Source organism: Charadrius vociferus, unplaced genomic scaffold (genome assembly GCF_000708025.1).
Source record: "Charadrius vociferus isolate BGI_N301 unplaced genomic scaffold, ASM70802v2 scaffold90, whole genome shotgun sequence".
NCBI lineage: Eukaryota > Metazoa > Chordata > Aves > Charadriiformes > Charadriidae > Charadrius > Charadrius vociferus.
In genome coordinates this window covers 9,696,088-9,712,651 of record NW_009647222.1, presented here as the reverse complement: position 1 = coordinate 9,712,651, position 16,564 = coordinate 9,696,088, and the positions used below count along the sequence as shown (strand labels likewise).

At 37.1% G+C, this 16,564-nt stretch overlaps 1 protein-coding gene across 1 annotated transcript; it reads right to left on the bottom strand.

The window, feature by feature from the left end:
• Window positions 1-818: 818 nt before the first annotated feature.
• SAMM50 (SAMM50 sorting and assembly machinery component) lies at window positions 819-15,743 on the bottom strand. Its single transcript, XM_009879705.1, has 14 exons — window positions 15,636-15,743; window positions 14,306-14,407; window positions 13,429-13,516; window positions 12,221-12,327; window positions 10,108-10,238; window positions 9,807-9,894; window positions 9,122-9,250; window positions 8,354-8,425; window positions 7,134-7,220; window positions 4,681-4,751; window positions 3,850-3,917; window positions 2,890-3,036; window positions 1,836-1,977; window positions 819-1,024 (listed from the first exon to the last, which is right to left on the bottom strand). Exons 1-14 carry the CDS (start codon window positions 15,726-15,728, stop codon window positions 979-981), a joined length of 1,371 nt encoding a protein of 456 aa, XP_009878007.1. The 5' UTR covers window positions 15,729-15,743; the 3' UTR covers window positions 819-978.
• Window positions 15,744-16,564: the final 821 nt, after the last annotated feature.

Here is a 16,564-nt window from a genome sequence, read left to right as displayed (position 1 = left end):
AACTATCTTCAAAGATGAGTTGTTAGGACTAAACTAGTGAATTAGTCCAACCTTACGAAAACGGGAATATATGCCAAGTGATAAAGCGGGAGGTCACTTTTAAGTGAAATTAGCAACTAAAGAAGTCAGTAGAGAGCCATGCCTCTCACACAAAAGCAAACAAGGAGTATCACATGCTCGCATGTCTAGATATACCTTTTTGAAACTGCTACAAAAAGCTGTGTTTGCCAGGCCCAAGTCAACGTCTTCACTGAGAGCATTAGAACACTAAAAACTGCCTCAGAGTTGAGGACCCTGAACCTTTCAAAGTTATTCTTGAATGTCAGTATTTACTGTGCTAGACAGCTAACTCGAATTTTTACAGTATGCAATTCAGATGGTAGAAGGCATTTAAATATAGATGTTTTTAAAATAGTGAAATATATTAAAATCAGAACCCTTTGGTTCACTTGAACACTTTGGTTCACTTACAACCATTACTTGTATAAAATAATTTTTGATGCATAACAGATTTTTTTTCAGGGTCATTTGCTCACAAAAGTTGATGATGGAGAAAAACTGTTCCACTTTCATGACCACTCCAGCCATACTTGCACTTGGTCATCCCAACACTTGTGAGACTTGTGGTTGGAAGAGTGAAGGCTGTGCAGGCCAATGACAACTATAATCATATGAACCATATCCAAGAGCCAATTTCTGACACAACTCTCTCATATTTTAAGTAACAACTAATAACTAAAAGCTGTAAGTTAAAACAGCTAGAATCCTACAAACGCTCTCCCCTCTTTGGTAAGAATCAGAGGTACAATGAACCTTCGGAGCATAATTCTTTAATGTAGTTTGTTGTAGAGTCTGAGATAAATCACTCAGATCTGTATCTGTATTTCAAGAAAAAAGTTAGACCGTATAGAGCAACATTACAGTCTGGATTTCAATTGCAGAGCACAATTTCATATAGTGATGTAAAATGTTTCTGTATTATAGAAATCTGATTCCTGCTCCAAACTGAACACCATCACATATCCTGAAAATAAACAAATGATAAACAACATAAGTGATATATAAGGTATTGATGAAATTAAAATCGATTCTCCCTACCCCCAAATTCCCAAGGTTTTCCATCTTTGTAAAGTTAAAATTCAAATTTTAGCTGACAAAGGCTTTTTTAAATAAATGCTTTGCCAATCTGTCATCCATATGGAGCATTTACATTTGCAAAATGTAAGTGATTTTCAAATTGCTATTATTCATTCGCATTTCACTTGAATGACAAGTAGAAATATAATCCAACTCCTGTACAAAATACAGAGTATCTCACACAGTATTCACAGGCAAGAACAGGCCCCCTGAAGCTTTTCTATTATGTGCTATAATATTGGCTTGGTGTAGGATAATTGGTTGCTTACAAATTAATTTGTTCTCCCTTTCTCTTTATCTATAGTTAAACTTGTTTTCATTTTTCAAGCAAAGACATTAAACTTGGTATTTATCCACTCATTTGTTTTTGGAAGGCTTAAGAAAATCCCATGAGCTGTCTGAGTGATCATTTCCCCTAAAGAAAGAAAACCTGCTACACAGCTATTTGTACATTTCAACAGCTGATCTCAAATTCAATGAATGTTGAAACCTGAGATACAAAGTCTTCAACCAAGAAGTACTGTGAAACCGACATGAATATAGCAAGCTGAAAGAAGAGCATCAGCTCCTGAAAAATCTCTAAACTGGCATAGAATAAACAAAATTAAAAGGCAGCAATTCTCTCTGCCAAAACCAGATAGAAGTGCAATAACCTTTAAAACCAGTTACTATTAAAGAAATCGGGGTAAAAAACAAACCTGTCACCAGACTGTACTCCCATGGGGAAACAGTAGTTAAGTTCTAATCTAGCAATGTTTCCAAGTCGGAGCACTATTCCGGCACCGTAAGACCACCGGATATACTCTGCCAACTTCTGTAGGTGAGCTCTGGGACCATCACCTGAAAGCAAAAAAAAGCAGGAGAACAAGAATCAAAGTCGAGTGTCAAGGTGGTCAAAGGCTAACTGGATTTTCACAGCTAGGAGATAGACTACTTCAACCACCTCCTGCAGATTCTAAATTTACTTACTACCTGCAACTCCCATAAATGCTAAGTATCTTGGACTCAAACTACTGTGATTTCACCTGGATTGCTGGTTGATCTTCATTTCCCACCATAGGGTACCTACTTGCGTGAATCCGGAAATGAATACTAAAGACTTAAAATGTCTTTAGTGGGTCTCTTAGTTTTAAAGTTGATTAATCTGCTTTTCAGTTGTTCAGAAAGTGCCTCCGTCCCATATGGATGCCACCTCTCTTCCATCAAGTGAGGCAGACATCAAATATCACTACATCCCAAAAATTGATTGAAATGATAGTGAGAAATCATACACTAATACATCAAAATATATCTTGTAAAAAGTTGGGGATGGGAGGAAAAAGAAAAAAAGTCACATCAACTACCACACCCTCATCTACACTGTAATGTCACCACTTCTTATTTAGTTCATCCCAGAAAACATTAGAATCCCACCAAAACATCATCTTCCAATCTCCCTTTAGAACGGTGTAAAATAGTAGGTGTTAATCAATTACCACACTGGTCTGCAAACATCACCAATTCACAGATACTACTGTTACCATCCTACCTCTCTTTACTACAAGTTGAGCTTGAATTTATGTGGAGAGCTAAAAAAATTATTGGCAATCTGTCAAATATACAAGTTAATAGCAGCAGCTTTTTGACGGGCACCAAAATATACGCAGTAAACAGTTTCTGAGTAAACAGACACATAACAGCTCTCCTCCTTTTTGCTTTTATGTGTATATATATGGAGAAGGTTATGTTATATACAATTGTATTGACTCTTACCATAGTTAAGATTGCAGAGGTTTCCAGCATTAAGGAAGAAATGTGTTCGGAAAAGGTCTCCAAACCCTCCCCGGCCTGGCCGGAAGGGGAGAGGGGTGTATAGATGTAAGCCTCCGGCCCAGTAAGCTTCTCCTCCCAAGTAATCACCTATTTAGGAAAATGTTGGAATAAAAACATTTACTGTGGAAGATATTAAAAGAACAAGAACACATCCTTAAGTTATTCGACACTGCACTGCTACCTCTTTTACAACTCTTGCCACTCACTTCTAGCTCCCTCCAACCTCACGACTATCAAGTAAAAAATTAGCACTTACACAATTCTTTAAACCTTCCAAGGGAATTGCTCTTTCCCTTCATTCCCTCACGGGAACAGCCTGAGGCATGCACCTACTTGTGGTTCATCAGAGACTACCTCTTGAACACTTCTGAAATGCCTGCCTTAGTTTTAAAAACGGGAAATTGATACAATGAAACAATTAGCTTTAAAAGATACTGAATACTGAATCCACTGATAACAGTGATTCAGCAGCAGAGTAAGGGATAGAACTCGGGAAGCTTCTGGCTCTCAGAACGCCTTTGTTGATCACATTACCTTCCCCCTAAGCTACCTGAACATATGGTCTATCAAACAGAGATTTAATGTGACTGTTGCTATAACCATCTTTCTGGGAACTTTTTAAGCTTGAAGGTTGCTTACTATTTAAAGTGACATACTGCAAGTCTGAACACACGCTTGGTTTACAGAAGTAGCTTATGGCTTAACTAAGAACTACCAGGATTTATTCCATTGTGAACTAATATGTAACGACAGATCAAAGACATAACACTCTCAGACTCAAAGTGCAGAATGAGTGCAATTATTTCTAAGCTATACAAAGCTTGAGGACAGAATTAGATTCTTCATTACACACTAATATTTACAGTATTGTCAGGGGAGTGGGATTTAAAAGTTTCAGACCTTCACTCTGGGGTCCAATGCTGTACATACTGAATCCACGTACGCTTGTTGGTCCACCAAGGTAAAACCTAGTGAACACAGTCAAAGTTAATTTAATGCTTCACTTAAAAGGACGTATCAGAAAATATCTAGCCATACTTCTAACATTGCTTTTCAGAGTTACAGGTAACTTTGTAACAGGTTTAGCAGAGTGTATTTAAAAAAATACAAGAAATTAAATCTAAATTTAAATCCTGAAGCATTTGGCAAAGAAATTAAAAATAAATGGAAGTATTAAAAATCAAAATCAGTTTCCTATCACTTACAACGATCAAAACAGAAGGTTCCTCATCACTGAAGAAGAATCAGAATACTGTCTGATTCTGTTGTAGTAATTTTGATAGAAACACTGTAGTTACAATCTATCACGTGTGAAGTTAACACCTAGTATTTATTGTAAATAAATTTAAGTCTAAATGCTTTCTGCCAGTGAGCTTTAAATACAGGTGTTACAGGGCAAAATCGCCTAAAAAGCCAATGTAGTTACAATATAGCTTTACTTCTAAAAATACCCACAGTGTTACCTTCGCAGATGTTAAATACCATTTTGCAACCACAAATATTTGCAGGCAGAGATACTACATAGCAAATTATAAATTTATACTAGCCCAAGATGAAAATCAAAAACAGAAGGCATGGCTTGAGTACTAACATTCAATTAAAGCTAACTAGAAACTTATTTTGTTCTTCTCAGAACTAGAACTACTACCGCTTCTCTTTTCTACTATAGGCTCTGCTTTATACACCGCTGGGGTTGACTGAAAAAAATTAAGAAAGATTTAAAAAACTTGCCTATCTGCTATACTGGATGGCTTGTCTCCAATAGGTACTAGCATTCCACCCCAAAGTGATGCTGAAAAAACCTTTGGAGAGAAAAAGTTGTTGTTTATTAATACGTATTACTTAATTTCCCTAAAAACAGTAAAATTTCATCGCTCGGTAACAGGCAGACGTCCCATTAGTCTGACAGAAAAGTACAGATGATCACAGTGTATGCACGGATATCACACCATCTCTAATGGTATTTTCAGGAAACTCTTGATCATTGCTGCCCTCTTTCTTTTATGCAGTGCTACATCTTGAAAGAGTCAGCACATTTGAACCAAGTGCTACTTTTCACAATGGCTAAAGAGAACACTCATCCAGCTCCTATTTTCTTACAAATTTTCAGGTCTTGAAATAAGGTAACACTGCTGACATAAATTAGTCCTGCCAATTTTAAACCCAAAGGAGACTAAGTCCAGCAAATAGCTACCAAAAATGTACAATTATTACCCGTCTGTAAATTAGCCTTATAATTAAATGAAACCACCTTCTGCAACTCACTATACTGACACCAAATATGCATACAGCATTACTGCTTACATATACAGTAATTCTTGGGAGCCAAATCACTGTAATAAATACATTTGCTTGCTGCCTGTGTACCCAGTAAAAGTACTACTGCCAGATGGTGAGCTATATTTTCGATACCTAGGCTAAAGATGTTAGATAATTTCTCTAATTTACAGTAAACCCCTGCTACACCTTCTGCCCTGAGAGTCCCCAGATGCCTCCCCTGCCATAATCAGATGTGAACTCATCATGCGCGTTATCTGGTTACACAACACACAGCATGTGCAATAGCCAGTTGCATGCAAGTCTACTCTCATGAACAATGGATCACATAAAATTATGTACACCACATGATAAGATATGCTTCACTTTCAGTCGCAGTGTAGGCACATTAGCATCCCTCTTTGTGCAGCCATGAAGCCACTAAATTGCTCCATAGGAGAATACGCTGTCTTCTCAGCTGAAGGTCAGCAAATAAATGTCAGATGACTAGAAGTGCACCCATCAGGCAACGCCTTTTCTTCCACCATGTGGAAGGTGCAAATATAATGATGTAATAAGAAAGGGGTAGAGCAAATAGCCTTAAAATGCCCTTCTGTGTTGGCCTCACTGGTCTAACTCAAGAACGTCATTGCACCAAGTCGCCTAAGAAGAAAAGCATGCAACAGCAGACTGACAGAGCCTTACAGCATCAGTCCACTGGTATCTGCACTACAGAAGTAGCTTGGAGTTTTTCAGTTGTATTGTTGGCATAATACATTCTTCAAGTCTCCTAGAATTTCTTCATTATTCCAGTACTTCTTAAAAGGCTTTCAAGAGTCAGACATCTTCATGCTTGTTTGGTTTGGTTTTGGGGTTTTATTTGAGTACGCTGGGATGCAAATTACTGTAACTTCCAATTTTTAAATTGTCATAATGGAAGTTGCTGTTTAATACCCCATTCAGCTATGATACAAGAACTTACTGCACCATCTCCACGTGATAAAGAACTTTCTAAATACAGACAGGAATATTTCTAGTATGTCATTAAATTCTTATTTCACTAAGAAAAACACCTCTTTCCACCTAATACTAGCTCTATGCTGTTAAAGATGCTTGAAACTTAAGACCTCTATGTTCTGGTAAGAAGCTGAAGTACATTTAACATAAACATGAAGCAGAGTTATCCAAGCGTCATTTCCTCTGAAGGAAATACAGTTGCTATACACAAGAATGGCTCTGCCAACCAAACCAAGACTTCTCAGTGATTATGACATATGAATTTGCTTCAAAACTGCAGTTACTCCAAACCAAAGTACTAAAGTAGACACCACACCATAAAATATGGGACATGCTCTGCCTACAGGGTGGCAGACTGGGGTCGCATAAACTTCTCACGCTACCATGTGTCTTTCTTATTGGAACTTAAGTTGTTCATTGTGCACAAATATGAAGAAGTTCAAAATGTTGCAGTGCAAGCTTAGAGTTGTAGTGAAATCAGCCTTCCCATTCTTGCTCAATAATTATACAGAGAAGAAATAATTACATGCTATGGTTCCAAAATTAGTAGTCACATATTCATAATTTACAATGACAAAAGGAAACTAAATCAAGACTAGTCAGAATATTCATAACCAGGTGAAAGACACAGAATAAAGCCTGTAGTAAGTTTTTGAAAAATCACTCTTAAGAAAGATCACAAAGAACAGACATGCCCAGCATTACTTCTGAAAGGAAAACAGTTCATAGCGTTAACTGTCAGACAAGTCCTTCTTTCCCCACTGACCACTTCTCAAGTGACTGTACACAACAGGAATGTCAAGTTAAAAATAAGGAGTACTTCACTTGCAAAAAAAAAACCCAAATAAAGATATTTACACCATCCATCTTTCATTTTCTTGGATCAATTACTAAAATATTCAAAAAATTACCGAATCCCAGAGAAGTTGCTTATTCAACTGAAATTCAAAATCCTCTTTTAGAAAGCTCACATCTCCACCTGTATAGCCAGCCAACTCCTGCAAAGACATGTTTACAAAAGTTGTAACAGATATTACATGTTTCTTCCCCCCAGAAGCTCATCATGTCTGCATCAGCATAAGCAGTATTTTCTGTACAAGAAATACACATACACTGGTATGGAGAGACAACTGAATTTTGGGCCAATGAAGAAACATGCATGACCCTCAGAACGATGAGCAGCATTTTTCTCCCCTGAATAGTAAACCAGGCTATTGCTTTCTAAACGATTCTGGAAATAACAGCAAAACAGAATCGAGCTGGAAACTTCGGCACCTGAAATCAAACCTCTTCCTGTATTTACCTAGGACCTGAGCAGATTTCATACGTACTAAAGCAGGGCTGAAGAACAAGATAGCCAGTTGCATTCCACCAGCGCTACTTGAAAATAACAAGCGACTGAATCGGTGTTAAGAGGCAGCATCTATCAAATGATATGTTATCTGAACCCTGAGTTATGACCATGCTTCTCACTCAGAAACAGAATAGTTCGCTGCTGCTTACAGGAACAGTAGCACTTCTAGTTCCAATGGCATTTCAAAGCAATCTGCTTGTGAAGCACTGCAGAAGTAAATGCTTCTGAAGTATTAACCAATCCAGCAGAAAAGCCAGCTTTTCTAAAAGCTCAGAAAGTGACAAGAGTGAAAACCACTTTCTGTGTCAAAATGATACATGTGTACCCCTTTGAGAGTTGTTTTTACCCAGTCTTTCATTTTTAATTCTAAGACTTACAAACCTTGTAAGTAGCAACAGGACCACAGTCTGGTAGTCTTACATGACAGCATTAGAAAACAAGGACTAATACCTACTGTAAAGTATAGAGTAAATACGGTTAGGGATAATGTATCTCAGCTAATAAATAATTTAATGCTAATGGTGAGATAAAATGGCTGTGCTCTTTGACCAATGGTATACAAATGAAAATTTGCCACCATAAAAAAGGTTTCATGATTTTAAAAGGCACATGCTGTAAGGATAAAAAGTAAATAGGGGTCATCACTGTATCCTAGTCAATTTATGATTAATTTCTAACTTTAGACATTTTTAACGGGAACGTCTATTAGATAAATTAAGACTCACTCAAACACATTACAGATAAAATCCAATAATAGCATAAGTGATTTAATACTACCTGATTAATTTTCAGCAAAGCACCTCGTCTTGGTAAGATTGAGGAGTTCCGGGAATCAATTACCATGGCATGCTGAAAAGAATCAAACAATCATTTTTAGGTTCTCTCATCTGTTGAATGCCACAGAGTGACACTATTATTTTCCTTCAAAAACTGCACGAACAGTGGAAGACAACCTCAGTGCCAGCTAACGCTAGTGTAGCTTCATGGATTTGGGAACAATATACCTACAGTCTAACTTGGTTTTGAATTTGGACGCCACATGAAATACATACATTTATATCTTTTGGCCATGGTAGACACCAGAAATATAGCCGCAACAACGTCACAGTGTAAATCACCAATTTTGTGACAGTAACTTGCAAATTCCTACAATTTGTAAGCTGCAAGTTAAAGACAAGTGATCAAAAACTGCTATAGGAAATAATATTCAGAAAGGGCACAGCAACTGTAGGATGAGGGAATTTACTGATCCTGTCTTCTACAAAACAAGACAATTCTGCAAAAAGAGATGGTAGATGATGTGGAGGGAGGCCCTGCAGAAAGAAGAAGCCGGCCTATGCAACAATCAAAACACAACAGTCAGCTCTGAAAGTATCTTTTCTCTTTGGACTTCCTGGAAGACTCTGTGTGAATGACCAAACACAGCAAAAGATGTTTGAAGCAAAACACACTGCCTACTAAGACAAAAAGCTCCTTTGGTATCATTCATAAGTATCAACTTAGTCAAGTTAATGTGTTTTAAAAAAGTATCAGGACAAGCCTTACAGAGAGAGAAGATTTAAGAGAGTGTCCACTTTCTTCTCGAACAGAAAAGGATGCTGTTCTAGCCAGGCAGCCAAGCTCTCTCCACACACCCTCCCACTTCAGTGTGTGATTGGTCTTCCAGATTGGAAACTACAAATAAAGAATTGTGTAACACATGAAAATTTTTTTGCTACAAAATTAAAATAAACATTCCCCTGAAAAATCTTTCTCTCTAAAGTTTATTTATACATGAGTCTATGCTTTTTCTTTCCAAACTTCTTGAATCAGAGAGAAATCCTTTTTCATTTCAGAGTAATGCTAATTCTGTTCCAGCCAAGAGAGCTTCTCCAAGTAGGTGCACACTACTTAATCCACCCCAAATGAAAAATATCTTGAATTGGGATGATACAGTGAGCTAGGCAACCAACTGCCTCTCTGAAATGATACTTCAAACATTAAAAATTTGGAGAAAAACACACTGGTATTTTTATATGGACAAAATAAGATTGAATTCTAAGAAAAAGACTAAGATGTTTTACTTCTGTAATGTTAAAATTGTTGAAGTCTTTCAAACAATGGCAAGTTAGCCCCATGCACAAGTGTTTCAATCATTAAAAAAGTAAAACAACTATTTGCGAAAGCCAACTGTGATCTGAATTAAATGTAAACAAAGCACGTGTTCTACAAACACTTGTGCTACACTTACATTAAATTCTGTTGATATTCCTCTATCAGTTTCGCGAAGAGAGCTCCAAGGGAACTGCCCAGTTACTTTATACAGGTTAACTGAAAAACTGAAACACAACATTGCTGGTAGGTTTGAAAGTGAAACTATTTAAGTAGGTGGAGTTTTAACTTATCACAAAAACTTAAGAAACCAGCTCTGCTACATTACTAACAGACCCTCAGCAAAGGAATAAATGTAATTATCACTCAATGAAAGATCTAATTAATTGTTTTATATTCCTCCAATAAAAAAGACAAGTACTCAAAAATGCGTCCCCTACTTTCTTTCAAAGTTTCCAGGCTGTGGTTTGAAGAATGACAGGCCATATGAAGTTTCCTTTGTTCCGTAGGAGAACTGGAAGGTTACCTTTTCTGCACGTCCAAAGAGATTTGGGAACTTCAGCCCAAGTACCTATGGGAAATAAAAACGAAACATTTCATATGGTTTGCTATCTTGCACCTCAATCATATGCTGAAGACAAGCATATCTACCCTAGGAATGAGAAATGAAGGTATTAAAAAATAGTGGTAACTGAACCTGTTTTTCTTGTAAGTTAAGTTTCTCTTTGCGCTGGCAGCAAAAGCCATCCCAATAGCACAAGTAACAGTTAATCATCCAATTTCTAGAGCTGTCCAGTAGCTGCTGACCTAAATCTGTGTTCTCACTGTATTGTTAGTACTGCTGTTATTTCAAGCAAAATCTCCCAGCCAGTCTCAAAGTCTGGGAGAATTAAGTCTTCGGCATAATAAGCAACTGCTCTGCAACTGCAGATTTTCCAGCCAGGTAGGGTTGATTGGAACCACAGCTATAAGCCACTGGAAAATTATCAATAAGAGCTTATAATTATAAGCCCCTCCCTTATATTTTCGTTTTGAGGAACAAGATACTTTTGCAATCAGTTCTGACAGCAGTCCAACATACCATTACAATTCTCCAGAAACTAGTTTAACACTTTTGCCTGTTCTGACAAATTGGTCGTATCCCCTTTGGCAGCTCTTGGCCCTTTGGCAGAAAGGAGGGAGGAGGTTTCCTCCAAGCACAGACGCTATCAGGACTGTTCTATTGTTGTGTATTCTATTTTAAAAGAACGTAAAAAAGCTACCAAATCCTGACTACCTTTGTCTAACACCTCCTGGAAGCAAATCAGTCACCTGAACTTTGTGATGATGGCTAATATGCAATTATCCAACTAACCAGAAACTGCTAATCCAAAGGGCTATTAGTATGAAATATTACATCTATAGGCTTCAGATGAATTTAAGGGATTAGAATAAATGTCAAATCTATTTAACTCTTAAGGAACCATAATCTCTGCTTCCAAGACCATGACAAGTCATGCTTTCGTACCACTCAAACGTTTTAATTCTCTGTAACAAATTAAAATTAAATAGAAGGGGAAGCTGAGTACATAAAGAGAAATCAAAGCAGCTTTCAGACTGTTTTCAAACGCGCTAGAACCAACAAGTAGGATGCCCCACTGGGTTCATTCAGGCCACAAGACCCTGGACATCACTCTCAGCAGCAAAGCTGCATAAGCAGCTCTCAACCCACTGAGTTCTCCCTGCACTCGCACAATACCATCACCTGAGTCATGCAGTATCTTATCCAGGTTAAAAATACCCCTAAGAAGAAAAGGATGAGTCGCTTGATCTGGCTTATCTACCAGCCCCGGGAACAGCTGCACTGTGCACATGAGAAAGCAGAATGGGTGCAGGAATGAGCACCTGAAAGCACGATGTACTTACACCAGCCCTTCTATTAAAAGCACATTAACAGAACAACAGTACGGCTGTTACTTTTTGTGTCAATTGGTAAATATTTTTCACGCAACATTTTAATCTGATGCATCCTTAATTGAATCAAATGGAAAAAAGTTCCACAGTTTATATGTTCTGGAAACCTAAGCACTTTGCAGCCCAGAGTAACCGGTACTGGGCTAAAATAATGAAAACCAAGAACAATTTCTAAATTCAACATAAAGCATTTTGACTGAGAAGAAAAACACTTTAAATAGATCTCAGAAACTAAATGCCTAAGGACTCACTAATCTCTCCAGTAGATAAAGCGTCTTAAAAATTATCAAGAAATAATTTAAGTCATTTTAAGAATTAAAGAATTAACATACTGAGTTAGAAGCTAAAGCATTCTTCACTAGCTCAAAATAGGCTTTTGCTGAATGAAAGCCTGACTAATACAAAGACTCTTTAGAGACAAAGGTCTGGCAAAGCCTTAGTAAAGCTGGATCAAGAAAATAATTTGGCTCGGATCAAGTCCTTACTTATTTAATCATCAAATTACTTGCTAGTAATTTGCTAGTAGCTACTTACTACTTTGAAACATGAAAGTAAGAGGAATATCAAAAGGAATTAATAATCATTTGAAATAATCCATACCATACTGCCTTCATTGTTGCCAACCATAGTGTTATAGCTTCCAGTTAGTCTTCTCAATTCTGTTACCTCAAAGGTTACATCTAAACCATTTGGAAGGGCATCGTCTCCTACATAAACAAACACACACAAACAGGTATGGTCTCTAGAGAGCTATTTAAAAAAATGCAGACAGAAGATAACTTGAATTATTTGAAAACTGGTTGAATTAAATGATAAAGTCTACATTACAAAGAAAAATGGCTTGAGAAAAATAAGTTGTTTGGAGATGAGTGCAGAATTTGGTTCAATCAAAGCATGACTGGCTCTAATCATCAACACAGTAGTTTGATTATGAAGTGGTGACCCTCTAAAAACAAAGATGTACACAAATTCTTACATTAGAATAAAGAGAAATTAAAGTGATCCAGACATGGCAAGAAAAACACCATCACTAGGGCAGAGCTCCCAGTACTCTGCGGGTAAGTGCTGAACAACAGAAACAGCGCGGTTCCCTCGGGGCTCTGGCTACGGCAGCTGTCAAAGGAACCGAATTCTGCTTGAAGCAACTAGGACAGAATCCTATCGCCAAAACCTTTGGGACTGCACTGTGCTTCCCTCTCAATAACACAACTTTCCTCTGCTGAAGACAACAGCAACAAGTCTGAAAATTAACCACAAGCCCAGAAATGCAAACTGAGCCTTACTGTGAAACCTGCATACATTCAGCTGCCCCATATATACTATAAGCCAATTTTTAACCACAAGCACCGATACAATTTAGGAATACCAGGGTATTTCCTGAAGCAGCAAGGATGTGCTGGTATAGTACCAGTTATGTGATGTGTAATACACGGAAGTCCAGGACACATTTTCAAGCTTCTCCCAAGCGTTCCTCTGAAACTCTGGATTAAGGGATGTGTACTGTAATTATTTTAGTGCTGGAAATTCACTCATTTTTGCATGCATACAAGTAATATTTATATACACATACACACATATACGGACACATACAAATACACCTTTTTCATAAGGATAATGGATGTAGACACATATATTCATATATATAGCACACCTAAATGTACATCTAAAATATATAAAGGTATATGAGAAAGTAAGTTATATACACAAAAAATGTCTAAGCTATTACACAGGGAAGTGTACATTATAGGTATGCACGTGTCTATCTGTGTATGAGAAAAAAAGATGAGGATTAATGAGGCAATACATACCTTGACAGGTATCAATCAGAACCTCTACCTGTCTAAAGATACCTAGACGAAGCAACTTTTCACGGGCTTCATGTGATTTTCTCATCACCTACAGGATGAGATAAAGTAGCTCAGTCTTTCAGGTTACCAAAAAGTAACTAGGATAAAATAGTTGAAATGCAGCTAAGTCATACAATATTCACAGATTTTGTATACAGAGACATATATGCGCCCTCAAAACAGATCACAACCACTTTAACGCTTAAATCTGTGAAGAAATAAATTAAACCCAGAGCATCCAGCTCAATTCCTACCTTTTGTTAGTAGGCATCCTAATTGTTACAACACTTAAACCTATTATTCAAATAGGTTTCGATACTTAAAACTTACACACCTATTTACAGGGCCCATGCTTTTGGCTAAAGAACCAAACACCCTAGTGTCTTTAAATCCAGACCACTTTACAGGTCTAATTGCCAGCCATACTCCAGGAGGAAACACCACCTAAAAGTGCAAGGACATACAGCCTAACTCACACTTTGATCCACTGTGGAGACTGGCATCAGTTGTCTGTGCAGAGATCCAATAATTTCTCTTAAGCAAACTAACTGAAAGTGTCACCTACGCAGTTAGCAATCCTCAATGGGAAGAGTGAAGCTGAAAAATATCTGAGATAACTATTTGCTATCTCACAACGTCTTTCAGCTGAATACATCAGAAAATACAGTATCTGCCAGTATTTCATATGTAAGTTTGGCTTCCACATCCCAAGGTCAGAATCATCACAAAACTTGACAAAGCTGCCCCATGTCTGAAGGGGAGCCCAAAGCAGGAAAAAGAGACAAAATTGTAACCTGAATTTTTAAACAGTAGGTCTGAGATTCAGTACAGTACTTACATCAATGAGATTTTTAGCCTTGAAAACATCAGAGATTTCATACATGATAATATCATCTTTGGTCCTTCCAAGTCCATCAAAGTGCACATGCTGAACCACCACCTAAACAGAACAGATGTTTAAACACAAATACTGAATTTACATCTAATAATATCAAAATCACCCACACAGAGAAAAATATTGTTGTCCAAGTGAAAAACTGAAGATTCCTAGGATAGTTACTGCTAACCTACCTTATCAGAAATCAGTGCTATCTAAAATTCTGGAAAGTTGCTCCCTTAACACGAAAATTAAAGAAAAAAGAACTCTAATACCAAAGCTAATACTGGTTGTAGCAGAAGAGACAGTAATGGACTGTAGCTGCTGGGATTTTAGTCTTAAGTGTTGTATGGACAAATAATTCACTGCAGAAATCACACTGAGATACTAAGACACGTAAGACAAAACATGTAGTTAGTTGTAGTTAGCTGTTTCTTGTATCAGCTACAAGATATAGCTACAGCTATAATCATCTGAGATAACTTGATCTTAAAAAAATCACAACACATTCCAGGTTAGCAGGTACAAATGGACTACAGTGATTGCATTTCCCTTATTTTTCCAGCCTCTTCAGTGTATTATAATTTTAGGGGTAAGCGAAAAAAAATAATCTGCAAATGCTTCGTGTATTTGCACATAAATTAGCAGAATAAGAGCAACCTAGCGTTACTGCAAATTGCTTAAAAAATTCCTATCAGAATATATACGTAATGAACTAAATGAAAACCAAATGTTATTACCAAGCTTCTAGTGATGATGACTCTGAGCAGCATAAGGGAAGGCTGAATTTTAATAAAAACCAAGATAACACATGATATCTCACCCTTCTAGCATGACTAAACATATTGTGGGCCAAGACAGACATGCTCTTACATGTGAAATATTAAAAAAAAAAAAAAGTTACCATCCTCTGCTGAAGTTAGTATTTCCCTTAGTAATATAACTCACGTGGTGGCAGTTTACCCCAACCTGGCTAATACTCTAGTAGATTAAGGACAGTGGCTTGTTTTGCTCCTAAGCAGTGTTGCAGAGGCAGTAATCTCTTATGAGAGAGAGAGCGAAGTAGCATCTGGAAACAGGTCTATTAGCTCAAAGGTAAATTTTAATAACTCCTGTGATAAGGGAAAAAAGAACAGGAACTAGACAACATCAGATTAAATTCACAGTACTAAATTTAATTCTTTCACATCTTAAACCATAGTGTAGAAAGTTCCCTTAGGGAAAACAAGCAAGCAAGGGTGCCAAGACATTTCTCTTAAGGAAAACACTAGGATGTTGTTCAGGTACTTACATCTTTGTTTTCGAGAATTTCCTGCTTGGCTTCAGGTTCAACTTCAACCAGTTCAGCTTCCTCTCCCAAGGCACCAAAGTCTGGCCCACCCATTGGAAGAGGCTCCAAACTCTGAAAACATAAAAGAAAACTGTGTGTAATATGGTACACGATTTGTGATTTATACCTTTTGCAAAGGAAAAAGGCTATGGTTCTTGATGCTGTGCTCATCAGATCATAAGGGGAAAAAAGCAAAAGAGAAGAATTAAAATGAAGGGGGGAATTACTAGCACACTTGTTACCTACTTGCTTGCTGAAATTTTTAATGAAAGCTGAATAGCTTCCATGTTGAATGACTTCTCAAAAATACCCAGCCCTCTTCCAAATATAACCTTATTTTTAAGGCACGCTTCCTGTGTTAAAGATGAATTCTACCTTCTTAAAAAAAAACTGCTTAGTTTGGGTTTTTGGGAGGAAGAGTGTGAATGTTGAACAATAGAAAAAAAAAAAAAAAAAAAGGTTTTCTCAGCATGTTACTTTTATATGCATTTTAGTATTAATTGCATTTTAATATTTCTTTTAAAAGTATCCTTCCAAGTAATGCTCAAGAATCTCAGGCCCTATCCATCAGAGGTGAACATTTTAATCAAAATAATTTCCAGCACAGCATGGCTTTATTTATTATACCTGAAAGACTCCTAAAATAAGACTTATCAGAAGATAATGGATTCAAGCACGGGTGAATAGAGGGTTACCTGCAAAAGCAGAGGTCAGGATTGGATAACTCAGTAAATCTACTTTTAGTCTTAAGTCACTAATATAGCACTTGCTGCATTATTTAAGGATAGCTGTTTTGCTGGAATAGTAAATTGCTGTTACATATCAGAATCAAGTTAAATGAAGACAGAATCCTCTCTTGCTCCCAATAATTTTCAGGCAAACATGATACA